Source organism: Anser anser (genome assembly GCF_964211835.1).
Source record: "Anser anser genome assembly, chromosome: 8".
NCBI lineage: Eukaryota > Metazoa > Chordata > Aves > Anseriformes > Anatidae > Anser > Anser anser.
In genome coordinates, this window is record NC_139728.1 from 10,293,260 (window position 1) to 10,321,219 (window position 27,960).

General features: G+C 52.2%; 4 protein-coding genes across 6 annotated transcripts in view; 2 read left to right on the forward strand and 2 right to left on the reverse strand.

The window, feature by feature from the left end:
- The window catches only part of NUF2 (NUF2 component of NDC80 kinetochore complex), a 145,249-nt gene extending 136,626 nt beyond the window's left edge, over positions 1-8,623 (reverse strand). The window contains exons 1-9 of the mRNA XM_083845765.1: positions 8,463-8,623; positions 8,227-8,301; positions 6,463-6,539; positions 5,663-5,724; positions 4,704-4,801; positions 4,018-4,091; positions 2,232-2,328; positions 1,405-1,467; positions 574-711 (exon numbers count right to left, since the gene is read on the reverse strand). Of these exons, the coding sequence (XP_083701891.1) occupies positions 574-711; positions 1,405-1,467; positions 2,232-2,328; positions 4,018-4,091; positions 4,704-4,801; positions 5,663-5,724; positions 6,463-6,539; positions 8,227-8,301; positions 8,463-8,585 (807 nt within the window). The 5' untranslated portion in view covers positions 8,586-8,623. The remainder of the gene's footprint in view (positions 1-573; positions 712-1,404; positions 1,468-2,231; positions 2,329-4,017; positions 4,092-4,703; positions 4,802-5,662; positions 5,725-6,462; positions 6,540-8,226; positions 8,302-8,462) is intronic.
- A 224-nt stretch (positions 8,624-8,847) lies between these two features.
- LRRC52 (leucine rich repeat containing 52) lies at positions 8,848-12,517 on the forward strand. Of its 2 annotated transcripts, XM_083845770.1 has the most exons (4): positions 8,848-8,923; positions 9,019-9,100; positions 9,201-9,818; positions 11,349-12,517. In XM_083845770.1, exons 3-4 carry the CDS (start codon positions 9,251-9,253, stop codon positions 11,603-11,605), a joined length of 825 nt encoding a protein of 274 aa, XP_083701896.1. In that variant the 5' UTR covers positions 8,848-8,923; positions 9,019-9,100; positions 9,201-9,250; the 3' UTR covers positions 11,606-12,517. The 2 variants fall into 2 exon arrangements, with proteins under 2 accessions (XP_083701896.1, XP_083701895.1); XM_083845769.1 differs by lacking the exons at positions 8,848-8,923; positions 9,019-9,100 and having other exon boundaries at positions 9,107-9,818.
- A 58-nt stretch (positions 12,518-12,575) lies between these two features.
- On the forward strand, positions 12,576-18,276 carry MGST3 (microsomal glutathione S-transferase 3). 2 transcript variants are annotated; one of them, XM_083845786.1, is made up of 6 exons: positions 12,576-12,693; positions 14,811-14,934; positions 15,903-15,976; positions 16,384-16,441; positions 17,458-17,530; positions 18,044-18,276. In XM_083845786.1, the coding sequence occupies exons 2-6, from the start codon at positions 14,818-14,820 to the stop codon at positions 18,151-18,153; spliced, it is 432 nt and encodes a 143-aa protein (XP_083701912.1). In that variant the 5' UTR covers positions 12,576-12,693; positions 14,811-14,817; the 3' UTR covers positions 18,154-18,276. The 2 variants fall into 2 exon arrangements, with proteins under 2 accessions (XP_083701912.1, XP_083701913.1); XM_083845787.1 differs by lacking the exon at positions 12,576-12,693 and adding an exon at positions 12,846-12,975.
- A 223-nt stretch (positions 18,277-18,499) lies between these two features.
- ALDH9A1 (aldehyde dehydrogenase 9 family member A1) lies at positions 18,500-26,778 on the reverse strand. Its single transcript, XM_083845764.1, has 11 exons — positions 26,499-26,778; positions 25,833-25,978; positions 24,661-24,790; positions 24,222-24,356; positions 23,529-23,725; positions 22,548-22,688; positions 21,713-21,901; positions 20,801-20,888; positions 20,487-20,628; positions 19,813-19,925; positions 18,500-19,409 (listed from the first exon to the last, which is right to left on the reverse strand). Exons 1-11 carry the CDS (start codon positions 26,677-26,679, stop codon positions 19,315-19,317), a joined length of 1,557 nt encoding a protein of 518 aa, XP_083701890.1. The 5' UTR covers positions 26,680-26,778; the 3' UTR covers positions 18,500-19,314.
- Between the last annotated feature and the right edge of the window lie 1,182 nt (positions 26,779-27,960).

The following is a 27,960-nucleotide window of genomic DNA, read 5'->3' on the forward strand; positions in this document are numbered from 1 at the left end:
TGCCATGTTTTGGAACAAAAATCCTTAGGGAGAGAAAGTTAGGTAAGCTTCACAGATTCATGAGTGCTCATGAACAACAAACATTTTTTAAAATGGACATTACCATAAAAAAAGCATAAAAACACTAGGAAGGGAGCTCAGAGTTCAGCATGCTAGTAGAGACAGACAGCAATTCCAGAAACCATGAATGAGAACAGAGATGGTATAAAGCACCTGTTCTAAACCCAAGGACATTTGTGAGCTGCCAAAAATACTGGCATCTCTCCAGAGCAAGCAGTTAGGAAGGAATAAATAAATTCAAGAGCTATACACCTAGTTTCACAAGTAAACAATTACTCTTTAAGACAAAGCACCAGTGACTGCAACTCCGTTTCTCAAAAAGGAAAAAAACACCAAAAGTCTTCAGTTTTCTGTGAAGTTTTGATTTCATTTGAGACTAACCACCATTACGTTGCTTTTTAACTGGGAGTATAACTTATTCAAGAACCAGTTCAAGACAATGTGAGTTCAGTAAAACATGTACTTTTTTCTAATCAAATACCTCCTCACATGGAAGGAGGAAAAAAACCTCACCTTGGATTTCTTGAGCTTCTTAACAGTCTCTTTCATCAGTTCCTTATAGTTCTTCAGTTCCTCTGGACTCTCCACAATTTTTGATTTTAGCTGCTCTTGTTCTTCTTTCAAAGTAGCCATTGTCACTTTAAGCTCATTCTAGTTTTCAAGACAAAGATGTACTTTTGTTCACTTACATTGCTAATAGTAAAGCAGAGTTGTCAGGATCTTAAGGCTAGACACATTCTTTTTTCTGTTGTAAGTCATTCCTCATTAGGAAGTTTATTCAGAGTTTTGTGGTTTTTTTTTTAAATCATAACATTCTCACTCAAAACAATTAACAGTCTACTTCACTCCCTGAACATGTCTACAGTGGTACAGCACTACGTTGCAAGGACAGTATTTAACTAGTATTCCACAAACATCCTTCCAGCTAACACACGACTAGCAGCTCTCTCCTTCACAGCCCCTCACTTAGGGCAACTCTTCCCATACAACCTCTCAAAAACCTCCTAATTTCTCTCCAGCCAGCTCAGTGGCTGCCTCGTTAGCCATTCTATGAATGTAAGCTAGCCTGTACCTTCTCAAGCATTCAGAACTGTTGCCCATGATGAGCTTCCTGAACACACAGCTTCGCATTGCAAGGACGGGCATTTAAAAAAGTAACAACAAAACAGGCTACTGCAGCAACGCTTCTGGAAAAAACTGCTGATGCAGTTTTTGAAAGAAAAAACAGCTAGTAATCACCACATGAATATTACCTAGCTCCAAGAATAATCTGATCTTAGAAAGAAAACCAATCTATTAGCTGAACACAGATTTAAGCTACAGCCTACACAGAGGTGTACTTACCAGTTTTCGGGTCCTCTCTGTAATATCTGACTTCTTCTGTGAAATCACTTCTTGCAAAGCTGCCTGAGAAAAAAAGTAACAAATTTAAACACCTCTACAACTACTAGCTCCTTTGCCCTTCTACCACAGATCTGTCTCTGAGAGACCCACTGATAATTTCTTTGGAGCACCATGACTAGAATACAAAACTGCAGTCTAAAAGGCACCATTTTTGAGAAAAGTTAACACAAGGCCCCTTGTCATAGAGAATTCAAGTACATGGTTAATATTATTAATAATGGTGACATGGCTTAAAGTAACAAAAAAGAGCAACCACAGATATTTTTCACCCTACTGCAGCTGAAAAGTTTACCTATGAGATCTTAGGTGAAAGGTGCCACTGCTGGGAAGTGACCCCACCCCACGATCAACCCTACTCTTTCTCCTAGTCATTCCACTGGGGTGACCCTTTGTAGGCCTCATCCCATTTCCTGCCACAGCTCACCTCAAGTTCCTTCTTTGAATTCAGAAAGAAAACAGTTTAAGAGAGAAACATATGCATCACATTTCTAAGAATAATACAGGGATCTCTCAAGTCAACACAATACCGTATTTCAAAAAGGAAGAGCTGAATAAACTTCTGATATCATGCATGTTTCACACTCCTCACAGGTAATGCTAGGGATTAGACAGGCCATGGTGTTGCAATGACCTTTTCTGATTTAAACCAAAGTCCTTTTTATTCTTTGTAGAAGTAGGGAACAAACCCAAAGAATGAACAGAACTAAGGAACACCCGTGATCAGAAGCCATGGCAGCAGTTCAGAGGATTATATAAAGATATCATACTGTTTTCCGACGATAGTCATGGCTTAGCAGTTGCTCCAGTTCTTGAATGTCATCTGACAGCTGCTTGAACTCTGCTTGCTGTTCAACTGGAACAGTACTAAACAAAAAATAAAGGCGTTGGACAATTTCAGCATCATTATAGTCAGGTCAGTAGTGTACAGCAGATAAAACACTCTTTCAAAGAGCTTACAGCCAGCAACATCACGGAGCAGGTTAAGGCAGTCTGAAATTAATCCAACTTATTTTCCTCTGCTTACAAGGCTTTGGAAGTGAAGCATACTCTGAAGAGCTATTTCAGAAATAAGCGAAACAGGCTTAATATAGGACTGTAAATTTAAAGATACCATTAAATAAAGACAAGTACAAAAGCACAACACTTCTACCAATTTATTTGGATTTACGGAGTTTGCATAACATTACATGCCATAGAAACAGCTCATATTGGGATACAACTACTGCTAGCCAGAAAACCTCCTGCCTTGCACATACTGGGAGCAGTTATCAGGGAAGCAGCTTTCTGTTTTGAAAGCAATCTTGGAAACTAGCCACCTTCTCATCCTATTACCTACAAGCAAAACAAAACTTAATGGTGCAAAGATACAGTCAGTAGGACTAAATGGCCTGAAACAGAGAATGGGGCAGCCACGTCAAATAACTGAGGAAGGCAACTTTACCCATCCATTAAGTTAAAGACAAACTTCCCACAGCTATATAAGCAATAAAGACAGATCACTAAAAAACAACTATAACAGCAAGAAAGTTTCATACTAGTCCCCCAATTTACAAAATATCCTCTTAAAGCAAATACATACTCCAAAAGTCACATTTTTATTTCCTGCCAGCAACTCCTCTAGCCTAATACCAGTAGAACTACTTCTATAGCTGTGAGTGCAACACAACAGAAACACCTCTATACTTTCTGGCTTGTTTCCCAAGGAGGCTAACCAGCAGAGGATTAGTTTGGAAGAGACAGCATCCCGTGGGAGGGACCCCACGTGGAGCAGGGGCAGAGTGGCTACGAAGGAGCAGGAGAGAATGTTATGGGCTGACCACAATCCCCATTCCCCTGTGCTGCTCAGGGGGAGGAGGCAGAAGAGGGTGGATGGGAGGAAGATGTTTTTAGTTTGCTTTTAGTTTCTCACTGTTCTAGTCTGCTAGTGATAGGCAATAAGTTATATCAGTCTCCCTACGTTGAGCCTGTTTTGCCCATGAGACAGTAATTGGCGAGCTGTCGCCCTGTCCTTATCTCAACCCTTGAGCCCTTTTCCATCATATTTTCTCCCCCTCTTCCTTTGAGGAGGGGTGGGTAAGAGAGCAGCTATAGTGGAGTTCAGCTGCCCAGCAGGGTAAAACCACCACAGGCACGTGGATGCACCTGGTGACAGCACTTGCTGGAGGAGACAGTCAATTGAAAGAAAAATGATGAAAGTGAGCTATGAATTTCACTCCCATTAACAAATACTAATTAGTATCTCGACTCACAGCATCCACACACTTAGATCCCACTATCTATAGCAATCTAGTCTCACACACACACCAAAAACAGGTTACTGAATGCAATCATGTCTCTTACGGTCTAAAAAGAGCTTTATCTCCAACAGATGGAAATGGATTCTGGGCGCTGGTTGAACAGTACAATGCTGCGATCAAGTTCAAAGAAGTCCGTTGTTATCAGCCAATTCCACCAAATCACTAAACTCAAATATTCAGGTCCTGTTTAGGCGCCCACATACACTGAGCAAACCAAGAAATACTGCATCTCACAACCCTTACTCCTCATACTTACTTCAGTTTCTCCAGCTTCACTGCTGCCTCCTGATTTGCAGTCTCCAGTTGCTGGTGTTTCTCCATAGCTGATTTCTGCAAGTTAAGGATTCATGAAGATTTTTACTTTAGGGGAGTATTGTTTTTCTCGAGTTCTGTTAGAGCTCTGCTCATCATTATTTCACATGGCATTCACAATCTCTGAATTACTGAGATAGTCAGAAAAGAAACTGCCCGCAGCCCTAGCTTCAGCCCAACAACTGCTACATCTATATCCTCTCAAAGTGATTTGAGTTGTCAAACCTTCACTTACAAGGCTGAACAGAACTATCAAACAAGTTACTGGAAAAAACTCAGATGATAGCCTAAGTAGTAACTCAGCCATGGTACCATACAGAAACCTTTGCAACATTATCAACAAGCCCATCGACTCACTGTTCTAAACTGAGATGTTCCCCTAAGAGCACAGCAATGTTTTTTCTTAAGCCATTTACAGTAGTCGTGTACGCTTACAGTGCATAATGTAGCTGCACAAGATGTTTTATTTAATATTAAATGGGCACATTCCTATATTACTCGGCTATGTTTAAGATTCTCATGTGTTATTTTACACGCTGTTAAAAAATCCACTACCTCTATGCTCCCAAATGTAGGTTAACATTAAGTATACTTAAGTAAGCATCTGGAGTAACATGCACCCGATCTTACATAGTTCATCTGCAGCTCCAAGTAGGCCTCACGTCGGGACTCTCTGAAATGCACAAAGTTGAGAATGCCACTCAAGAAGCGAGCTGTCCTCTTTGCCTCTGGAATGGAAATGACAAGACATCACTGTTTTGGTCTCCACCTGCATTGCAATTGCTTAGAAGTTGGGCAAAACGCAATTCAGAGAGAGAAATTACTGAAGCATGCAAATGCGCTATTTCCCTGCTCACCTTGCAAAGATTTCATGGACCACACAAAAAGCAGCACCAAGCTATGAACTTACAAGGTCTCAGCAATTCTATGTTACTTAACAAATAAAAATTGCACCTAGTAGAAAGACTAGTAATGTACAGCTTCACAATGAAGCGAGTGTCAATATTTGACTACAGCCCTGAAGACTGAACCTCAGTGTAACTCTCAGGCTAACTGAAGCTAGCTGTTAGAACTGCAGGGACGTTTTGGCTCTATTCCAAGTCAACTGCGTGAAAGATGATTACAACCTTCTCAAATGTCTTAGACAAGCCAGACCCAGAAGTGATAGAAAAGGCAATTCTAAAGAAGTCTAAGCTTCTTTGCACCAGAATCACCAAAGTTAGGTATTGGAAAGAATGAAGCAAAAATTCAATTAGTTCCTACATAGGCATTGGCATAAGACATTCTTCCTATCAACTCTGGAATGCCATATAATTTCCATTGCCACCTATTCCTACATTATTAAAAGCTTGTCACACTTCACTCTCCAGATCAGAAGACGAGAGCAGTACACAAGACTCTCCTCAGATATTTAACTGGACTAGCCTACATAGGGACTAAGGTGGAAAACCACTCACTAGAACCATCTTGTCTAAAGACCACCTTCAGGATCAGAGGAGCAGATGCCCACTTATGCCAAATGAGAAAAAGCACCTCGATATCAAGATATCCACCCCAGGAAACACAAGGCTGACAATGCACTTGCTTACTTGGATTTATAACATCAGCAATTTGAAAATCGTTAACCCGGCACACTGGAAGGAAGCGCTCCCTGTAAGGAAACAGAATACAGCCTTATTTTGAGTCATCAGCACTCAGTTTTTGCACTATACACATTTATTACAGACATATTGTCCCCTCACTCCAGAGCACATGCACAAGCACATAGCGACAACATGTCTCAGGAGAATAAATAGTAGGACTACACAGATCAGTGTTAAAAATTGGTATTCTTACAGTATCTCATAAGGAATTCTATAGACAAAATACTTGCCTGCAGATCAGCTTTTCACCTTAATTAAGGAACTCCTTCACTTAACTAAGGGAGTCAGATTTGAGGCTGCATCTCGGTTTTAAGGGGAAAATTAACACACATTTCAACAAAGTCTAAACAGAATTCACACAGCAAATTCACACAACAGGTATCCAAGATTCCTCCGCCAGGTGTAACAATGAACCTCTAGCCATTAAAAGAACAGATTAACGCCCCACCCTGGTTGGGGGGGATGGCTGGGGTTTTTATTGTTTTGTTTTAAATAAGACTAAAATAAGCCTCCTCACATGAGGCTAGATACAGTTAAGCTAATACATTCCTTTTGTCAAGATAGCTGCCCTCTGAGAATTACATTACAGCATTGCTGTCTCTCGTTTATCTGCAGACTTTACTCAGAGCCAACAAGTAGCAGAGCCACTACCCGCAATAAAAGTACAGTTTCTAGTAAACGTTCTAGTAAATGTTTCTCCTTCGTTATAAGGAGAAACGAATGAACAGATGCCATCTTGTACTTACATGTGAATATACATATTACAAACAGGTAGAAAGCCTTCAAATATCTGCGGATACATTATTTCAACGTTGACGGGCATCTGAAGAATAAAGAGTCAACACATCAGTAGAGAATACTTATAAGAAAACACAAAGGATCACTTCCACAACATAAGATCATTCAAATAGGTTAAACATACAGATATTCATTTCCCCATGCTTGGGGAACACAAGCTAGAAGCAGAAGGATGTCATCAAGTTAGTTAGCAGATTATTTTCAGTGTCAATTTTGGCTGGCCAAAATTGAAAAAGACAGCAATAACTAAAGCAACAACACCACAAATGCTGGAATTCAATTTAAATCCACCGTTTTGATTTGTTTAAAATAGAATCAGAACAGTCTCTGCATTACACACCTAACAAACAGCAAGACTGCCTCTTTCTTTAAAGATCTGAAAATCAAACATTAAACTCTTAAAATGAAGAATTTAGAAGGAGAAGATAGTAGTACACTGTTGCCTTTTCTGATAATTTAAATCTCATAATACAATATCCCAGCTAATGTTATTGTCTGAAGAACTAAGTTGTCATGAGCACGTATGATTTTCCCTTTCAGCTTATCCAAAACCAGCACGAGACAATACTATTTACTCTTGCCATCAGGAATCCATTCCTGTCTGGCAGAAACAAGGTAAGTTAAATGTTAGTCAACGAGGTATCAGTTAGCCCAGACCACTGACTGCACTTCTCTTCGCCTTCCTCTCAATTTCAGAGGTGGAAATGATTAAACACAAAAGGCACCATTTACTTTCCTTCTAGACCGGTCCTTCTAAGAGACCCTCCTTCAGCAACGGCCAAAGCCAGATGCCCAAGAAGACAATGTCATTTCAAGGCCAGAGATAGTGTCTTGAGATTTTTGAGATTTAACAGCCCTTCACAGGGCTTGTGCAGCCCCCCCTAGGCCTTCCAGACATTTCTGGCACCTGCAGCGTATCAGAGAAGAATCCACAGCTTAAATCCACAGTTTAACCACAGACAATTTTCTTATAGCCTACAGTGGTGAGTGCACTCTTCATGTCCTCTAGTTCCTTTGGGGAGAAGGCATTCTCCTCTCCATAAAAACAAAAATAAAAATACCCTGAGGGAGGACACCCACAAAACCACTATATATTTCTACAAGTAACTTGGGCTGAAGCTAGCTTCCAGACCAGGTGGGCTCTTCAAACCAGCAAGGCCTCAGCAACACCTCACAGACCACAGAATATCCAGAGCTGGGACCAGTAAGGATCATTGAGTCCATCTCCTGGCTCCACACAGGCCCACTCAAAAATTAAACGCTATTTCTGAGAGCGTTGTCCAAACGCTTCTTGAACTTCTTGAAGCAGGCCAGGTGCTGCGACTACTCCTTCAGGGAGCATTCCCAGCCGCTGCCTCAGTGAAGAACCTTTTCCTGGGAAGGTACTTCCAGGCTGGAAGAAGCCTGTGGCGGCGATGCTGATGGCTGCAGTGCAGTGACACACGTTCATTCCTGCCCGAGCAAACAGAGCAGCCGCCTCACTGAACATAGGGAGCACAAACCCTCACACGCGCAAGATGCCCCATTAACAGGTTTTCTGCAAGAGAGGGAGGATTTCTAAGCTCCTGTTCATTTGATTAGACAAAAAAAAACAGTATATTCACTGCCATTCATTAGAAAGAAAATAAAAGGGAGATAACTGAACATGTAGTTTGGAAAGTGCAGGGTTTTTTTTCTTTTATGTTTTGTTATGTCTGCAACTACACGCGTACCATGTAGAAGTGCTCCAGGCGGATCCCATAGACCTTCTGCAGGATCCTCATGAAAATCATGTGCAGGACCTCGGGCTGCGAGAGGAGAGGACACGGGTCAGCACCTCCCCCGCTAATTACTGAGGTAATTAACCCCCGAGACCGAACCCCCGGCGGCTCGAGCCCTAACGCCCCACTACGCGAACACAACCCCCGGCCATTATCCCAGCTACGGCCCCCCCGCGTCCCCCCAGCACCTTGGGGGTGGCGAAGAGGTCGGCCTTGGTGAGGCCGCGGGCCTCGGCGCCGGCCAGCAGGTGCCCGCGCAGGTACGTGACGATGTCGTCGGGGCTGTAGCGGGGAAAGGTGAGTGTCTCCATCTTGCCGCGCCGCCGCTTCAAAATGCCTCCCGCCGCCGCCGATTGGCCGGCGCCGTGATGGAGCGCTCGAGCCGGCCTATCAGCGGCGGAGCTGGGCGGTGAGGGGGCGGGCGTTGAGGGAGCCCCGCCCCTAACGGCCAACCGCCCGGCGGGGCCGCGTGAGGCGCTGAGGGGCCGGGGGGAGGCGGGAGGGAGGCGGCGGCCGGGGGCGGCGCGGCCGCGAGAGGCTCCGGGGGTGAGGCGCCCCCTGCGGGCGGGCAGCGGTTCCGAGAGGTGCGAGGAGGCTCGGAAGGTGCGAGGAGACGAGGAGACGAGGACGGTGCGAGGAGAAGACAAAGGTGTGAGGAGGGTGGCGGGCGGCGGGCCCCCTTCCCCTGGGGATGCGGCTCAGGGAGGAGCTGCCCTGAGGTAAAATGGCGCTCCCCCCCCCCAGGTGGCTGGAGAGGCGTCGCTGTGCTGAGGTGAAAACCCGCCGGGAGCTCAGCTTCCAGCCAGGCGCCGTGCCAAGGAGTCAGGTGAGTCCCAGCGCTTCCCCAGGGACGGCTCCGCGGCGATGGTAACGCTGCCCGCCTAGGGCCGAGTGGCGCGCGAGGCGGGAGGCCATGTCTCCCTCAGGTGGACGGCGGCCCCTCAGCCTCCTCCTCCCGCTGCTCCTGGGGACGGGGATGGCAGCGGGGAGCGCGCGCTGCCCGAGCGGGTGCAGCTGTGGGTACCTGGAGGTGAACTGCACGGGGCGACAGTTGCAGGAGTTCCCCGCAGCCATCCCGCTGGACACCAGGCAGCTGATTCTGGCAGCCAACAACGTCTCCTACCTGCCGGCGGTGGAGTTGAGCTTCCTGGCTGATCTGGTCTACCTGGACTGCCAGAAGAACCTCTTAGGGGACGACCTGGATTTCACTTTCATCGGTGTGGCCAAGCTTGTCTACCTGGACCTCAGCTTCAACAACCTCACGCAGGTCACCTTCGGCACCTTCTCGCAGCTCCTCAGCCTGGTGGTGCTGAAGATCTCGGACAACCCCAACCTTGTAGCGATCGAGAAGGATGCTTTTGCCAACAACACCTGGCTGAGGCACCTGGATGTGAGCCGGACTGGCTTAACGTTCCTGGACACCAGCACCGTCCGGGACCTGCCCAACCTGAGGTTCCTGGGGCTCAGTGACAACCCGTGGCACTGCAACTGTTCCTTTTTGGACTTCATCACCTGGATGACAGACACCAACGTGCATTTCCCAGGTGAGGGCTGTGTAAGCAGGACCCCTCTCCTCCCTCCTCCCGCAAACCTATGCGGAATAGAGAGGGCTCCCTGATCTCTCTCCCAAAACTGCATCTCCCAGGGCTGTGCCACTGCATGCCAGCTGTGGGTCCCATCTTACGGTGTTCCACAAACCATGGGTCAGAGCAGCCGGCTTACATGCACTCCACCCTCACAGTCCCACTTGCTCACATCCTCGGGACAGCAGGGGAAGTGCAGCCAGTAGCTAGGCCACTGCTGCTGCCTTAAAACACCTGGCTCCAGCCTCAGGAGGTGTCACTGTGCCTGCGAGTCAGCGGCCATGGTGCCAAGAATAAGGAGCCTGATGTGGCTCCGGGGAAATCTGCGGTGGGAAAGCTACTGCTCTGCATGTCCTGCCTTTTCTCCATCTGATCTTCTCTTGCTGCTGCAGTATCAGTGTGTCCCTAAGGGCCAGCTAACCCCCCTCCACACTTTGTGGAAATGTCTGCAGTCTGTTCCTGCCTCTGTTCTCACCTCCTCGGTGCAGCCTCCCCAGTCCTGGGCTCTCCGGTTCCTCCAGTGTCATTCACCTTGAATACTGCCCTTGTTCCTGCGCGGCATCCCTGGGAGGCAGATGTTCTTTGCAGTCCTGCTACAGCAGTTCTGCTCAATGCTGAAAACAAAGCTGGGTTGAAACCCAGTCAGCCCCTTTTCTGCTCTCGGCTCTCACTGGACAGGGTCTGCAGGAAGAGTCAGGGTGCTGCTGTGGAAGCTAGCAGGAGTTTTGCTGCTGAATTCAGTGGGGCTGCGATCACACTGCTCCCTGCTGACCCATTTCCATACGTGACCCGCATGCGTCTGTCACCGTAACTGTGGCTGGCACGCAGGGTGTTAAACTGCAGGCGAAGGAGAGGGCTGTGGCCAAAGGCACGCTGTGCTTCTACAGACACCAAAAGGAGACAGTGCTTTTTACCACAACCTGCTGACTTCAGAGGGAAAAGCCAGCATCTGTTATATCACAGCCTATATTAGAATGCGACAGGACATAGTCATTACTTCAGTGGAACTGAATCGCTAATGGGTTTCCTTTCTCTCTCACAAAGCAGGTGAGACTATGCCTAATTGCAAACCACTCTAGTTTTCAAACTTGACTCCCTGCATGCAAGCCTCGTTATTCTAGCCTACAAGGGCCTCTTTCAATTTAGCCCTGTCACTTCAGAAGCTATGATTTTTTTTTAAAAAAAAAAAGAAGCAACCTACAAGTGCTCTTCTATTAAAATAAAAGTGAGCTATAGCAGTTTGTCACAGTCCCGTAATCCAACCATCGATATTTTCCTACGGAGACACCACCAGAGAAATCATTCTGGCAGCTGTGGTTTGGCAAAGGTGTGACTCTTTGATTTTTCCTGGGCTGTGGAGGGAGGAGGATATGAAGTGTGGAGAAATCTTCCAGTTTAGCAAACTGCTCCGTCATTTTTCTAGCAGCACTCCTGCTCACTAATGCCTTAGAAACAGGCAAAAGAATCGTGCCGTTGCTCTTCTCTCTGCAGATGCTGACAACATCACCTGCTACACACCAGAAGCCTTTCGTGCCTTGAAGTTGCCTGCAGCGGAGGTACAGCTGCACTTCGGCTGCCTGACCCAGCTGCACAAGCAGGACTACATCTTCCTGTGTTTCGTTGGCTTCTGCATATTCTTTGCTGGCACCGTGGCAGCCTGGCTGGCTGGCGTCTGTGCCGTCATCTACCAAGTCCACACTTCGAAGGGGGAGGAGGACGAGGAGGAGGAGGAAGACACAGTCGCTTAGACCCAGCCCTACAAAGCGTTCCGAACGCTGACCTGGGAACTGAAGGCAAGCCCTTCCTGAATGATTTCCCGTATTATGCCCCACTTTAGATGCTATTTTTTTTTTGAAGTGAAATAAAACTGCCAGAGAAGAAAGTCTCTGTGCTCCAATTTCACTCGCTGTGCTCCCTCCGCCTTTCTTCTTCCGCTGGGACCGGGGACCTTGGCAGAACATTCAGTGAGGGTGCGAGAGGTGCGGACAGAGCCATGCACCGACCAGCAGCATTTACGCTCCTGTTTTACCGTGAGACTGCAGGACAGCAGGGTCAGCGCACGGCCTGCCCTGTCACGGGGACAGGCATCAGGAGTTAGGAGGTGCAGGAGAGGCCCCAGAGCTGTGCCGCAGCCAGGGAGTTCACCGAGGCCTTTTTGGCCAGACTGGGACCAGCCCAGAGAGCTCCCTGCTGTGGGAAGGCAGGTATGTGAGCAAAGAGCTTACACCCAGGACTTTTAGGGGCCTGGGGTCCTGCTTTCTTCTCCAGTATACCTGCAACAGCAAAAGGCGCGCTCTGTCCTGCTGGGGTGGGTCCCCCTGTCCCTCTGCTGGTTTATGCACACCTTCAGAACCAAAAAACCCACCTGCTAATTTGTTCTGTCCCGCGTTTCCCTAAAACCGCGTTTCTTTTTAAAGTAAAACACCGCTTACACCCAGCCCCAGTGCTGAAAGGGGCTTGTGCCTCCCTGCCGAAGTGTCGCGGGCCAGAACCGAGCAGGATGTAAGCGAGACCCCACGGATCGCTGACGCGGGCGGCTGCAGGCGCAGTATCCGCTTACACGAACAAACACAGCAGTGAGGGGCTGCCTTCCCCACCCCGACCGGCTGCGAGGGAACAGGGCACGACCGCCACGAGAGGACCCCAAACGCAGCCCGCAAACTCTCCTCCGGCCTGCGGCAGAGCCGGGAGAGGGCGCAGCCCCCCGCCGGCAGCACGGAGCCCGCAGCTCTCGCCCCGCCTCGGGGCGCGGCCAAGCCCGGCCCCGGCCCCGCTCCGGCTCCGCTCCCGCCCCGGGCTGCTCCGCACCGCGCCTGAGCCGGGCCCCGGGGTGCGGGTGAGTGCGGGCCGGGGGCTGCGGGGGGCTGCAGGGGAGGCTGTGCGGCCCTGCTGAGTCCGGATTGCGGCGGTGGTTGTGGCAAGCCTGCTGGGAATCGGTGCCGTGGGGGAAAAGCGCTCCCCGGGAGCTCTCCCGCAGCCCTCCGGCCGTGCTGCATCACGCGCCGCTGGCCCCCGGCGGTGCGGGCCCAGGCGCAAGCGTTGCCGCAGGGAAGGTACGGGCTTAGTCTTGTGCGGGGCGCCGGTGCTCGTCGGCAGAGGCCTTGCGCTGCGGACAAAGGTTGGTGAAATGCACCAGCGCCAGGGAGCAGCCACGAGGCGTGCAGTCAGAGCAGCCGAAAGCGTTGGCTTCTAATCGCTCTGGCTCCTGGTTACTAGAGCAAAGGCGCACTGTGTAGTTCTGCACCGGTAGCGGAGGTCCAGCAGCAGGTTTATAACACCTGGCATAACGCTTTGCTGCGACTGAGCTGCGCCCTTTGCTACTGAGATAAAAGGTAAAACTCCAACTGACAGCGTAGCACTGCCAGGGGCCTGGTCCGTGCTGCTGCGTGGGGCTTCTCCACCAAGCCTGGGAGCTGAAGGGGGAAATGCGACCGTGGTGCTGCTCTGCGCGGTGGGAAGGGTCTGTATTTGCAGCGTGACCTCTAACTGCTAACTGCTATCACGTGTGGGTGCGGCTGACCTGTCTTAGTTAAAAGTTTTCAGCATTCTTACTAAGAATTTTTTACCAAACTTCTCGTGCACAAAGCCAGCTGTAGTCTTGATCAAAATCCCTTTGCAAATGAGAAATAAAACCCCTGCTCCCCGCTGAGCCCCTGTGAGTGGTGCTGGTGCAGCGGGAAGGCTGGCTGCACTGCTTCCTCGAGGAGGGACGTTTTTCCCCCTGCCAACAGATCGTGCTGGTGCGACAGTGCCAGAGACACCAACACCTTGCTGCGTCACGGCAGTGGGCTGTGGTTAGGTTTGGTTTGGAGAGGGAATTGGCTTAGTGCTGGAGGGAGGGGTGTCCGCTGCCTTCTGCTGCGGTGCATGACACAGCACGGGCTCTGTGCACGTGGACACAATCAGAGGTTGGGATGGTGCAAGAGGACTGGTGCCAGATGGTGGTGGGGCCGCGCTCTGTGACTCTGAGCCCGTTCCTTGAGGCTGCTGGGAGCGAGCGTCGCTCGTCTGGCCGTTTTATCGCGTGAAAAAACACCTCTGTTTGTTTTGAATCTCTGTCCTGGCTGCATTTGATGGCCCCGAGTTCTGATGTTGGAGCAAACAACCAGTTTCTGTCCACCCTCTTTAGCTTTTACAGACTTTATTGAATACCATTCCTCTTTGTCTGCTCTCCGAGACGAAGAGTCTTGACTTACTTGATTGTTCCTCACGTTAAAGCTGTTGCAGATCTTTAAACGTCCTTGCAGTACCACTCTGGCCCGTTCCTGGTTTTGCTACAAGCTTTTCAAGGTGGTGGGACAAGAACTGGCTGCGCTGCTCAGGCTGGAGGTGAACCAGGGCTTTGCACGGTGACATAATTACGTTTGCTGACCTGGTCTCCAGCCTGATTGTGGAGAAATTCCCGCAGGCGCAGGTCCTGCCTGCATCCTGCCCACAGGCTGGGATGGGAGCAGGTACGGGGCGGTGCCCACCACTCCTTGGTTTCGTGCAGGAGGAGCACCGGGGTGCAGGAAGGGGACAAGTCCTCCGCAGAGCGCTCTGTCTGTCCCCGCACACCCGAGCACCCCCGCAGACACAGCAGCGTCAGCGAGGACGGCAGCGTCAGGGGTTGTGGCCAGCCGGAGCTGAGGGGGTCTGCTCTTGGCTGTAGGGGTGCTCCGAGCCAGAGGCCAGACTAGGGTCCCCCAGACACCAACACGTCCGTGATTTTAAGGCTTGCTTGACTGGAATTGAGCAGGGAGCCCTTGGTTTGTTCTGCTTAACACCCAGCAGGCACCAAAAGGTAAAAAACCCCTGAGAGTTTCTCCTTTCCTTCAGGCAGTCCTTGTGCTAGGATGACTGTGGTCCATGCTCAGCAGTTCTTACGTGCGCGCACACACAATTCTGCCTGCACCGAGCTGCCACTGCCCCAACCCCACCCTGCAGTAGTAACGGGCTCTCTTTTCCTCCCAGCACCAAGATGGCTGTTCTCTCCAAAGAGTACGGCTACGTCATCCTGACGGGGGCCGCCAGCTTCGTCCTGGTCACGCACCTCGCCGTGAAAGTGGCGAAGGCCCGCAAGAAGTACAACGTGGAGGTGAGCCCTCCTCTCCTCAGGCGGAGGGGTCGGGAAGGGGCTGCAGCTCCGACGCCGGTGAGGACGGAGAGCCCCAGGCCTTGCTGAGCGATCCCCGTCTGAGGCAGCGGGCTGCTCCCTTGGTGCCAGCGGCTTGCTGCCACACGCGCTGCGTGTGTCTGAGTTGCAGCAGGTGCAGCGTGCTCACAGCCAGAGCCTGGCACTGCCTTGTGCTTCAGCCCCTCATACGGGCTCAAACAGCAGCCTCAGAAGCATTAGGAGTGTGTCTGGGCGCTGGTTTGGGTCACCGTCAGGCCCCTGGTGCTGCTGGGTCCCCTGGCTGCTCTTCCTAAACCAGGCAGCACGCGGGACCTGGCAGCAGGGACACCTCAGCCTGTCTGCAGGGAGCTGCAGCCTGCCCACTCCAGCACCCCTCCTTCGTCCCCTCCCCGGCCCAGCAGGGCGCAGAGGCCTTGCCTTCCCGGGCTGTAGCGCTACAGATAAGCTCGGCAACACCTTGTTTATTTCTGGGTGCCCCGCTGGCACTTCCTACCCCGCCATGTGGATGCAGAAGGGATGGAGCCGACATTTCGGCTCTCCAAACTGGAGCAGACGCACAGCAGAAATCAGGGTTTGGCAGATCGGGCACTTGGCACTGAGCCGAGACGGCTGAAAGCAGAAGGCTTCGAGCCCGGAAACACTGACAGGCAAGAAACCACACAGCCTTTTTTCCCTGCGAAGAAGGCAGACGCAGTGTTGGGAGCAAAGGGATCCCAGTGGAACAAAAGCATTCGGGAGCAAGCAGCAGTTTCATCAAAGTAGCTGTGGCCGTGGGGCAGGGAGCGAGGCTCTGACTTGAAGCAAGTCAGTCTTGGAGGCAGCAGCACGGCACAGGGCTCCCCGGGGACAGGTGCCGCAGGGCCTGCAGCTTGCTGCTGGAGGAGGCCGGGCTGCATTGCTCACGTTCTGCTCTTGGGTTTCTTTGACAGTACCCCACCATGTACAGCACAGATCCTGAGCATGGCCGTATATTCAACTGCATCCAGCGTGCACACCAGAACACGTGAGTACCGCGTGCGGATGTCGTACTGCCCTCGGCTCCTCGTGGGCAGGGTCCACCCGGCTAACGTGGGCCAGAGCACGTCGGAGGGGGGCCGGGGGGAACAGCTCCTCCTGGGTCAGCTGGTGGTAGGCAGCATTCAGCAGCAGCTTGGGCACAGAGTGGAAAGAACAGGTGGGCGGCCGGACAGGGGCACAGGCAGGGATGAAGTCCCTGAAGGCCTGCGTGTGCTGCAGCTCGCTTGTGCCTCCATCCCTGGCCACAGCACTGAGCAGCCCTCCTGGGCACGGAGACTCCCAGCAGTCAGGCCCACCAGGGACCTTGCCAAGGGACGCTTGCAACTCTCTGCGTGTCTACATGTTCTCTCTACAAGCTATTTGAACAAACGTAACCCCCTCTCTCATTTTCAGACTGGAAGTTTATCCCTCCTTCCTCTTCTTCTTAGCCACTGGTGGCATCTACCATCCGGTAAGTGACTAGCACGCAGGGCTCGGTGACTGAACTCTGCCCTTAATCCCTGACTCAGAGCAGGCAGGAGGCCAGGCCCGCCCCTCCGGAGGCAGCCAGGCTCCTTCCCCAGCCACATCCCACTGCACAGCCGTGCCCCTTCTGAAAATGCAGTGGTACAAGCTCTTGTGCAGGGGAACCACACGCATTTCATAAATCATTGCCGATACTGCAGCCACTAGGCCCCTTTCCTTCCCCGGAGCGTGGCTTGTTAGACAAACCGCAGCATTCACAGCCTCCAGCCCCACAGCTGGGGAGGGTCCCTCCAGCACTGCTTGATTCTCCCACACCTGCAGGGTCCTGCTGGGCTTACAGTAGGGCCACACAGCAGCTGGTTTTGTACAGGACGGGGACCCTTTCACTTCCTTTTTAAGCACATTTTCAAGAAGAGTTTGACAAAAATAGCAGGGGAACACTGTGATCTTCCCACCCACCTTCACCACCAAAGGAGGTGTGTGAAGGATGCAAAAAAAGCCTGGATTATTTTTAAATGAAAGAGGTAGACAGCTCTTGAGGCGGCAGTTCATCTGGGAGAGACTAAACCAGGAGCTTTTTCTTTACCACCACCTGACAAATCAGGTCCATCCTGAACATTCCTTTTCGGAGAGGGAAGGAAGTGGCATAGGCGGATCTGACAAACTGAAGCCACACTGCAGCAAGCTCTAAATTAAGTGGCAAGGGCAGGAATCCACAGCAGGGAAACCTGTACACCTGCTTGTGCCTGTGGAGGGGGGCTCGCAAGGCCCTGCAGCACATCACAGGCACCCCAGAGGTGCCATGAAAGGGACCCAATCCGAAACTCACCCTAGCTCCCCACACCACTCACACCCTTCTCCCAGGCTGATTCCCAGTTCTCCCAGCTGGGTCAGGACCCCCACTGTAGTTTGTGGTCACGTCTTGAAGCAGGGCTGCTGTAACGCTGAGCAGGTGCAAGCAACAAGCCTCCAAAACCTTTAATGTTTCTCCTTTCCTCCTAGCGGATTGCCACAGGGCTCGGCGTTGCCTGGATCATTGGGCGAATCCTCTATGCCTACGGCTACTACACAGGAGGTAGGTCATCCTGCGGCACGGCAGGTGCTTGGAAACTGAAGCCTCCTACAGGGGCTCCAGACTCTTCTCGCCAGCTCCTGTCAGGAGGCAGCATAAAGCTTCCCTCCAGCCAGGGTGCGGAGCAGAGGATGCAGGTGCACAGACTGCACGCTGCATTGTGCTTTCCCTGACAATAGAAAGAGCTCTACCCTAATAATAGCACAAACTCAGGGTACGCCTTGAGATTAGTCTCTAGTTCGTGCTCCCTCTTGAGTTTCATCTGCTGCTTCCCACACTAGTTGCAGCACACCACGCTGGGGGGATCACCCCGGGCACCTGACTGTGCACTTTTATTGGCTCGGGTCTGTCACACTCACAGCAGTTTCCCAGCTTTCCTTTCTAAAGGTGAGGACAAGGTCAGCCAAAGCTAAACATACTTGCAGCAAGTCAAGGTTGTGTGCGGCAGAGCTGGGAGTGGCCTGGGGAAGAGAGCCGGGTACTGCTGCTGAACTGATAAAATCTGTCTTTTTCCAGAGCCGAAAAATCGAAGGAGAGGGGCCATCGGTTCCGCTGCACTCATTGGACTGGTGGGCACAGGCGTGTATTCAGCTTTCCAGCACCTTGGCTGGATCTGCCAGGACTAACTGGCCATCGCGGTGGCTGCCTGGGAACCCAAAGGGATTCTTGTTCTGTTTTCTCGTACAACATTGCATTGCCTGTTGGCTGTTTTTCTCCTCATTCAATAAAATGAAGTTGTCAGTTCTGTATTTTTATTTTGAAGTTAGAGAGGGCTGTCTTAAGTTCTGCAGAAAGCCAGAACGGCTGATTTTATAGGACTACAGAAATCTGCCTGTCGGGCAGGGATGTTCCAGCTTTTATGGCTTTGGTGAGTGAAAAGCAATCTTGCAACCCATTTGGTTAACCCATACAGCCACAGCCCAGCTCTATCAGAATGTATTTCTGGACTCCTTGATTCATGTCACTCTCCAATAAGATGTTCCAGAGTTAATATTTATTTGATTACTTAAAAAAGAAGATTAGGTAAACATTTAAATTTTCTATTTCATCGTGTTTATAAAGAGCAGTAGGCCTATAGGAAAGAAATTGAATAGATGTCTGCCTGTCTTAGGCAAAAGCTGTTCTATGTCAGAGCTTGCTACCACTCTGGTTATCCTCTGTTCTGTGCGAGGAGAGGATCTGCAGCACCATGCTTGTCACAGGCAGCATCAGCTCTCCACCCCCACCGTATCCTGTCCCAGCCCAGAGGTGAGGCACAGACAAAAAAACAGGACTTGGGTTCACAAGTGGGCTAGAAGGAAAAACTAAAGGCTACTCTTAAGGCTTTTATATAGCCAGAGAAAAGACAGTCTGTAGAGCTACAGCACAGCAATGTGCCCCAGAGCTTTTAGGTGCGCTGAGTAGAGTCGTACTTGTTAAGGTGAGACCCAACTTGACTGAAGGTGAAAGAGAGCAGGGTTCAAGATACGCTGGGGGGAAGCAGCCTGGGCTGAGCCTCTGCCACTGCCAAGCCCCTGCTAACATCGAAGAAGCTGCAGGTGCCGGCTGCTGAAAGCCAGGTTGGTCCCTCCTGGTCCGAGGTTCCCTGCTCCCACCAGCCAGGGCAGCTGAGGCCCACAGACCGAGCCCCGAGCCCCGTGTGCACGTTTCCCCTCGCAGGAGCAGGTGCTAAATGCTGCCCTCGCTCTGCCCCACCCCCAGGCACTTACAATCTCAGAGCACTTTATTGCTGGGTAAATGATTCACGATTCTGAGCTGACAGCGCCCTTCGGACGGCCCCAGAGCCACTAAAACACGGACTCCACATCACCCATCTCCACGCAGACCGTCTTCAGCTGTGAGTAGTACTCGATGGCCGCCCGTCCGTTCTCTCTGCCAAATCCTGCAAGGACGAGGCAGCAGTGAGAGCACAGCTCCAGGCAGCGCCAGGCATCGATCGTGCGTCGTCCGTGCCCCCTGTGACCAGCACGGGGCCAGACCAGGGCGAACACGAGCCACACACTCGGTGCAGCTGCAGCGTCACCTCACAGCAGGGCTTCTGAGCAAGCCCCGAGCAGTAACCGGATGAGCTCAGCTGAAGGAAGGCTATATGTATAGAAGTTTATCTCCCTCCTTTCTCTTTCCAAACCCACAACCCCTTTTCCCCAGCTTCCCTTTCATCTCCCAGCGAGGTATCCACTCAGCGACACAGCAGAGGCCGCTCACGTCTGCCACCGCAGACACAGGCGCATCCCCACCCCTGGGCGCAGCAGAGCCAAGCCCAGGGACGGCCAAGCACTGCTCACCTGACGCCTTGTATCCTCCGAAGGGCAGCTCCACGGGGCTGACGTTGTAGTTGTTAATGAAGCACATCCCGGCATTAAGAGCAGCCACGACCCTGTGAGCCTTCTGGATGTCCCTGCAGGAAACGGGCAACTCAGCTGGAGCCTCCCTTCCATCCTCTCCTCCCGTGCCAGCTGAGATCCCGCTACAGAAAGGCCCCCGGCAGGTCGCGGTGCTTTTTGGGGCCCGTCCTGCCCTTCTCGGCCCTTGCTTGTTCAGAGGATACAGCACTTATCCCCAAGGACACTCAGAACAGCACTTGATTTGAGAGGGCAGGACAAGGACGCCAGCAGAGCAGACTACGGCAAGCAGCCAAAAGCCGTCTTTGCACGCTTTCAGCAGCATGGCAGGCTCCTGGCGAACACCTCCTGGAGATGCAGAAGGCAGGCAGCAGGCCAAGCGCAGGCTGGAAGGAGTCTGAAGGACGGCTGGGCCCACCTAACCCTTCAGGAGAGCTGGGAGGAGATGCACGGTCGTTCACAAAGTTCCCTTCTGGCATTCCCTTGCTGCAGCTTTCCCAGAAGAGGATATCTGTGCCCATGCCCAGACTCCACAAGAGGAGCACCAGGTTGCTGCAGTATTTCCCTTCTCCTCCCCTCCCCTGACCTCCCCAGAGCGCCGCGCTGCCCAGCTGTACCTGGTGAAGACGCCACCTGCCAGGCCAAACTTGGTGTTGTTGGCTCTCTCCACAACCTCCTCCTCAGTGTCAAACGGCAGAATGGACATGACAGGCCCGAAGATCTCTTCCTTCACACACGTCATGTCATCGGTGCAGTTCCCTGCAAGCACAGAGATTTCTCTGCATACCATTCACTCGGGCACCTCAGCTACCTCCAGTACACCCACCGGGGGCACAGGCAGAGATGGGTGACGCCGAACACAGCTCTCTCTAGAAGAAACTCGGCGACACCCACGCAGAAGATGCCCACGCCACGGATAGGGAGGACATACCTAGCACACAGGGGCGCATGTAGAAGCCATTCTTCAGCTTCGGGTCATCTGGTACGTAAAGGTCCCCACCGCACAGCACCTGGGCACCCTGAAAAAGAGCCGAGCAGAAGGTGGGCAGGCACGTACGGGGGCACCCTGCCCAGCTGCAGCAGCTCTGGGCCAATAATCCCTGCTGCTGTGCTGCCCTGTCAGACAAACCACGCCTGGGCCCTCAAAAAACAAATCAAAACCAGGAGCAGATCCTCATCTGGCATCACGTTAACTTCCACATCTCCACACGGTGTCGACTCCCTCATTAGTGAGTCCATCAGTCCTTTAACACTGCACCTAGCAAGGAACACCTCCCCCCTCAGACACCCTGCTTTGCAGTCGGGAGATCTCCCCTCTCCTCCCCTGTATCGCCTTCCACATCCCTCTTCCTGTTTCCAAATCCTCATCTACCCCTCCTGCCTTTCACTCGCACCTCCCCTTTTCCAGCCCTTCCCCAAAACGGCCATACACCTAGCGCTGACATTTAAAACATCTCCAGACTTGACAGTAAAGCAGGAGAAGAGGCCGTGTAGGTCTCACTGCTCTTAGAGAGCTTGGTTCCAGCAGCCTGTAAATCTGGTCTTTGATCCTCCTCCTGCGGATTCTCCTATTTTACTCACTACAGTGCTGGGTATCTCATAACCTCTAAAATGTAGCAGCATCAGGATGTGAGAAGCAAAGTCACCTTGCGTGCTGATTCAGAGAAGTGCACATGAATCACTTTTATTCTGTTGGCCCAAGACACCTGCTGTGTAATTCAGCCACTGCAAGTAAAGAGCTTAACTACAAAGGCAGGGAGTAAGAAAGCAGCTATTGGTCTGCTTGTCTAACAAAAAAACAAAGACATTTCAGGGCAGTCTCAAGGCAGCATCACGATCTCACCTGCTCCTTCGCCTGCTTGATAAAGTTCTGGACACGATCCAGGTGGGGCCGGTTGATGAGGGCCCCCATCCGGGTGTCTTCCAGAAGCGGGTCTCCAACTTTGATCTTCTGGGTGCGTTTCACCACCTCCTTTGTGAAGGTATCCAGTATCTTCCGCTCCACAAACACCCGCGTGCCGTTGCAGCACACCTGGGACACAGAACGGGCTGCTCACAACAAGACACGCCGCACTTCGCGAGCCTTCCCTGCAAGGGCCCCGCTACAGGGGTTCTCTGAAGAGCCCCCCCACGGATGCTAAACCAGCCAGCTTGACCCTGGGGGCAGCGGAGAGCAGACAGGCAGTCCTGCTGTTCTCGCCTGCACTGAACAATCCGCTCTGGGCGCAGCAGAACTGATGCCACCAGGTGGCCAAAACGCACCGGGTCACCAGCAGGAGATGAGGAGCTGACCGTTCAGTTAGTTCCCAGAGATGACCCATGTAAGGCAGTTTGCCAACAGGATTACACAAAACCTACAGCACACGTGGAAATCTCAAATTTGGGACTGACAGAGCCCCGGGGAGCTGTGGCTCGGTGTGCTGGGCTGGAACCAGAGGCATCCAGCACGGTCTCTTCTGACACCTGTGCTCCAAACCAGAGCCCAGGGCACAGGGGGGCTGCTCGGAGCCAGGTACCGGGTGCTAGAGAGGCCCCGCTCCTGGGAAAGGAGGAGATGGGTGGCGAGATGGGAGCTTCAGGGCACCCCTTCCAACACAAGGCCCCAGGCTGGCTATCTTGGTGGCCCTCAGGCTGCCTCTGCCGCCCCGTTCCCAAACCGGTGCCCCTCGGCCACGCACCTCGCCCTGCGTGAGGAAGTTGGCCATGAGGGCTCCGTTCACGGCGTTCTCCAGGGCGCAGTCCGAAAAGATGATAAGGGGGGATTTGCCTCCCAGCTCCAAGGTGACGGGTTTGATCCCTTTAGCTGCCATCTCCATGATCTGGCAGAAGCAAGGACACAAGAGACAAGTGACACACGGGCAATACGGCGGATGGAGGGAGGTAAGAGACACCCAAGGGGAGAGCTACAGCAGGGGTCTTCACCAACAACAGAAGCAGCCAGCGCACACAAAGGGCAAGCTGGGTTCCTTTGACTTGTTTAGTTCAGACTGCAGACATGCTCAAAGGGTTTAGGTTCTTTTTTTGTTAAAGGTAAAAACGAAAACTCTGAGGAGGCATCTGCAGGAAGTCTCAAGCTCAGAGCAAGCCCGCAGGACAACCACAACTGCACCTTTGTCGCTGCACCCCACAGGTACATGCATGTAGGAGTGCTCAAGGGGCAGTATCTCCCACCTTTCAAATCAAAACTTATTTTTTAGATCTTTTTAGGGGTGTTTAATTTGTTTTGACTAAATCAAGTGTGGGAAATTCACAAAAACTAGCCTACTTCTTAAAATGGCAGGCTGCATGCAGTTAAACTCAGCTATTACTGCCAGAAGCATTCACACGTCTCCCCAGCTGTTTTACAGACCCACCTCCCCACAGAGACGCCCACTTTAGCAGCTCAGAGCCTTCACTGCCACCACGGTCGTCTGCACGTGTTCAGCCCAAAGGGCTCCTCCAAAAGGACCGGGTGCTCGAGCTCGTGCCCAGTACCCTAACTGGGACCCCAGCATAATGCTGTAGGTGCAAGCTCCTTGCTCGGACGCAGGAATGCCACCTCACACCCCATCCTTGCAAGCCTCGTGCACAAAGGCTGAAGGAGGCTTCGACCCCCCCGTTGCACCAGGAAGGCTGGCACTACAACCCCCGTGTGTCCCCCACTGTGACGGTGCCTTTACCTTGACGCCAGTCGGCACGCTGCCAGTGAAAGAGATTTTGGCCACATCTGGGTGGTGACAGAGGAACTGGCCTGTGGCCACCCCGCCCTGCACCACGTTGAAGAGCCCCTTGGGCATACCGGCCTGAGTGAAGATCTCTGCCAGCCTCACCACCGAAATGGGAGTGAAGGGAGAGGGCTTGAAGACCATCGCGTTGCCTAAGGGAACCCGGACAGAGGCAAGGTGGGGTTAACACCCAAACTGCATCAGGGGACAAAAAAAAAAAAAAAAACACAAAAAAAACCCACCCTACACAACGAATTTGTCTCTGCAGAACCAAAAGACCCCCAAGAGAGAAGGAAATAGTTTTGTCTAAACGCTTTGCAATCAATGAATGGGGAAAACTGCACCTTCATGCTGGGAAGGGCTGGGGAGATGAGGATACTGGTCCTGCACTGCAAACATTTCCAGAGACCTTCCTCCTCTGGTACAAAGCCACGCAATCAGTCTTTCTCCTGATGTGTCCCCTGCCCTCTTAGCACCTGCCAGGTTCCCCCTTCCATTTCCTTTCCCTTCCTGCCTGAAGGCTCTGCTAGTCCTTCAACGCCTCCTTCGAGGCAGCGCTAGTCAGTTCTCTGTCCCCCAAATCTCACTCTCCCCCGCAGGACCACAAGGCTTCAGAGGGAAGCCTGCATGGGCACAGAGTCTCCATACCGCAAGCCAGGGCCGGGGCAGCCTTCCAGCAGGCAATCTGGAAAGGGAAATTCCAGGCTCCGATCCCAGCGCACACACCCAGGGGCTCTCTGCGAGTGTACCCAAAGGATCCCCCAGGAAGCTGGATGTGTTCACCTGCAGGGAAGACAGACAGACAGAAATAAGAGAAGAACAAAGCCCCTTCCTGTTTAATCAGAGGCTCAGGGGCCAGATCCCACTTAGACTGGGAACAGACACACACGGCTTTTACCCCGACAAGCTCACAGAGCATGGCAGCATTAGGCAGACAGCTCTGAAAATTCTCCCAAGACCTTCAGAAAAAGGAGCAGTCCTTCTCTTAGAGGAATCGGCACCAAAAATGGTCTTGTATCATGGAAGTTAGCAGAGAAGACAAGAGGCAGGACAGAGAATAAAGAGCCAACTCCCATAAAGTTCTCACCAGCTAGAGATCCTGCCAGCCCTGCGTAATACTCCAGGCACTGCCAGGATACGTCAATGTCCGCTCTGGCTTCAAAGATGGATTTCCCATTGTTGATGGTTTCCAAGGTGGCAATTTCGTCTCTCTGTTCCTGTGAGGAGCGCAGCACAACGACAGCGCATCAGAGAAGCCACAAGGAGCCAGCTGCATCCCAAGCATGCAACCTCCACGCCAGGCTCTGCCTCGAGTAATCATTTTATCTAAGATACATTCCCAACTGTCATTTATCAATTCGCCAGAGGCAACCGACCACAAGAGAATGCCAAACAGAGAGCTGCTGGGGTTCACTGCTAGTCTGGTCTTGCTTAACAGCTGTGTTTATCTGAAAGATGAGCAAACCTGAGCTGAAAAGCCAGCTGGTAAACAGTGACTGGAATTCACAGGACTAAGGTGGGGAGACAGCAAACAGCAAGACCAAAACCGACCCAGAGGACTTAGCAAAAGGCGGGCAAAGCAGCAGAGTTGGGAAGCGTCCTTTAACAGACCATCTCCCAGGCAGAAATATTACCCTGCTGCGGAAGTCTGGCAGAAAGAGAAAACAGTATTCTCATCGCATGTACACGCTGGGGCGAGGTCCGGTTTCTTACAGACCTGTGCCTCAATGGGGATTAACTTTGAAGTCCAAGAACGTGTTATCTCACATCTTACTTTGAGGTCCAAGAACGTGTTATCTCACAAACAAGTTTGTGATAAAGCTAGCATATCTGTATCCTCTCCCCATGTGTATTATCTGCTAAGGGAAAAAAAAGAGCACTCCTACATTTTCTTATTGTTAAAACAACGTATGCTTCTGCCACGTGACAACAGGGTCCGAAATCCTAAAGTTCAAGAATGTGACAGCTATGCAGCTTCAGCTTGTAAATCGCATGCCTTGCAGGGTCCTGACTGGATTGCTTCAGCTTTGTGTCTCCTGCCAGAATTAAGCAGAAAAGGTGCTGTAGCACACACCGGCCTTGAACTAAGACTGATAAGACTGGGTGCCCTGCCCAAGGCAACCAACTGTCTCTGCTGGTCAAAGGTGGGGTTTTACCTCCTCGAGCTCTGGAGGTGCCGCTGGAACCGCAGCCCCCAGCAGCCGCCTTAATCCACGAAAATGCTGGCAGACAAAAGGTGACGCGAGCCCCCCGACATACCCGAATAATTCTGGCGGCCTCCAGCAGCACCCGGCACCGCTCCATGCCCGACATTTGGCTCCATACTTTAAAGGCAGCCTTCGCGCTCTGCACGGCCAGGTCCACCTCCTTCTCCCCGGAGCACAGCAGCTTGGCTATCACTCGGCCTGGGCACATTTTAAGCAGGAAACAAAGGAGATGTTCGTGTCAGAGAAAGGGCACAGAAAATACGATTTATCTTGCGGCAAAGATCTCAGTCCCACCACCCGCACCAGGCTACGAACATAATGGTTCCAAACAAAACCCACTTATTTGTGACTGGTTTCTTGAAGAGGTGTTGTGGTTTAAAGGGCTTGCATTAAGACCCTTCTCCCACACCCGTGTCCCAGTTACTAGTTAGCTCCCAGCATCACAAATCTCTTCACTCTCCCCCCTTGAGCTTCCGCCACCAGCACCCCGCTGTGCGTTCTTCGGCTCCGTTAGCCCCTCGCCACCTTGCAGGGGGCCTGCCGAAACCCGGGCGAGGAAAAACCAATTAATTTGGAAATCATTTGAGCCAGACCCCGGCGCTTCGGCGGACGGTCACAGCCAGTCCCAGGCTGCAGGGGCTGGGGGGACGTGGGGGTCGGGGCCGCCCCCCGGGACGGCCAGCCCCCAGCAGAGCCGTGTCCCCACGCGTGTCCCCACCTGTGGCCGGCTCGTACACCTCCTCCACCTGCCCACCGTCGGCGGGCTGCAGCCGGGCTCCCCCCCGGTAGTTGAGGGGCTGCTGCAGGGAGAAGGAGCCGGTGGCGCTGCTCATGGCGAGGCCGGGCAGCAGGCGGCGGAGCCGGGGCACGAGGGGCTGCAGCAGGGGCCGCGGCACCATGGGCCGGCAGCCGGGCTCGGGGAAGATCCGCGGCCCCGCTCGGAGGTGGCGGAGAAATGGGGGGAGCCCCCCCCGAGCCCCGGACCGCCCCCCCGGCAGGCCCGGCCCCGGCCCCGGGCGCCCCCCCGCGGCTCGGAGGGCTCCGCGGGTGTAAAAAGTGATAGAAGCGAAACCGTTCTTCCTGCCCCCAAAAGGCAGGCGTGTACCCCCCCAGTACATTTTGTGGGTTCTTAGAATTCAGACCTCGAGAGTTGTTCTCCCTGTGTCAGGATTAACCACCCGACAGACCTGCTGCACCAAGCAGGCAGCGAGCCCCACCACAGCGACGAAGCCATAATTTTCGGGTAAGCTCTGGATGTGCGAGCGCCGCCCTCACAAAGCGCTAACAGGCGGTGCGATGCAACATATCGCAACGTGTGCTCGGCCCAAGGCAGCGCGGGGCTGAGGCACGGTCTGGGAGGGCAGGGTGCACGTAGCACCTCCCAGCCCCGTGGGGTGCACGCTGTCGTTATGCTCCGTCAGTTCGGCTCTCACAGCTCTCCCCACTCGCCCTGCTGGATCTGATGACCGTATGCTGCAGAATAAACTCACTCACCAAAGCTGGTGCAGCAGGTTTGGGAGTTTCTGGCTTTGCAGCAGGATCAGGCCATCACACAGAGGCCACACGTAGGAAACTGAGGACTTACACGACCACGGCTGCTCCCTGGGGAAGGCTGCACCTACACCAGATGCAACTGTGTCAAAAATGCAGCATCCTCGTGCTCCGTGCTGCTCCAAGACGTAGGATTTAATGTGGTGTTACACATGCTCCACACTGCCACGAGGCATTTCAGATTTATCCCCGTGCCCTGCACCTTGTCAAAGCCTCCTAGTAAAGTGTTCTGTATTATATGCTTCTGGTCACAGAAGCAAGGAATCAGTAGCCCCTACAGGCACCACAACGCTTCAAGAAAACTGTCAGTCTAACTTGAGAGCAGCAGCAAAATTTATTCAGCCCTTTTAAACAAGGCCTGGCCAACAGGACTGAACCAGGTAATTATTTGGCAAAGTGGAAGGCAGCATAGGGAACTTACTGGCCTATGAAGGAAGCATTTTTAAGATTCATACTGCTAAATGGACCGATGATCAGTAAACAAAAATGCAGCTGTCCTAACCGCTCAGGCAATAAAAAGGGTTCAGTACCAGTGGGCAGCACTGATATAATCTAACAGTTTACTCATTAAACTGAAGGCCAGGTTTGTTTCTGCAGTTGAGCAGATTCTGCTTAAGTAAGCAACTTTA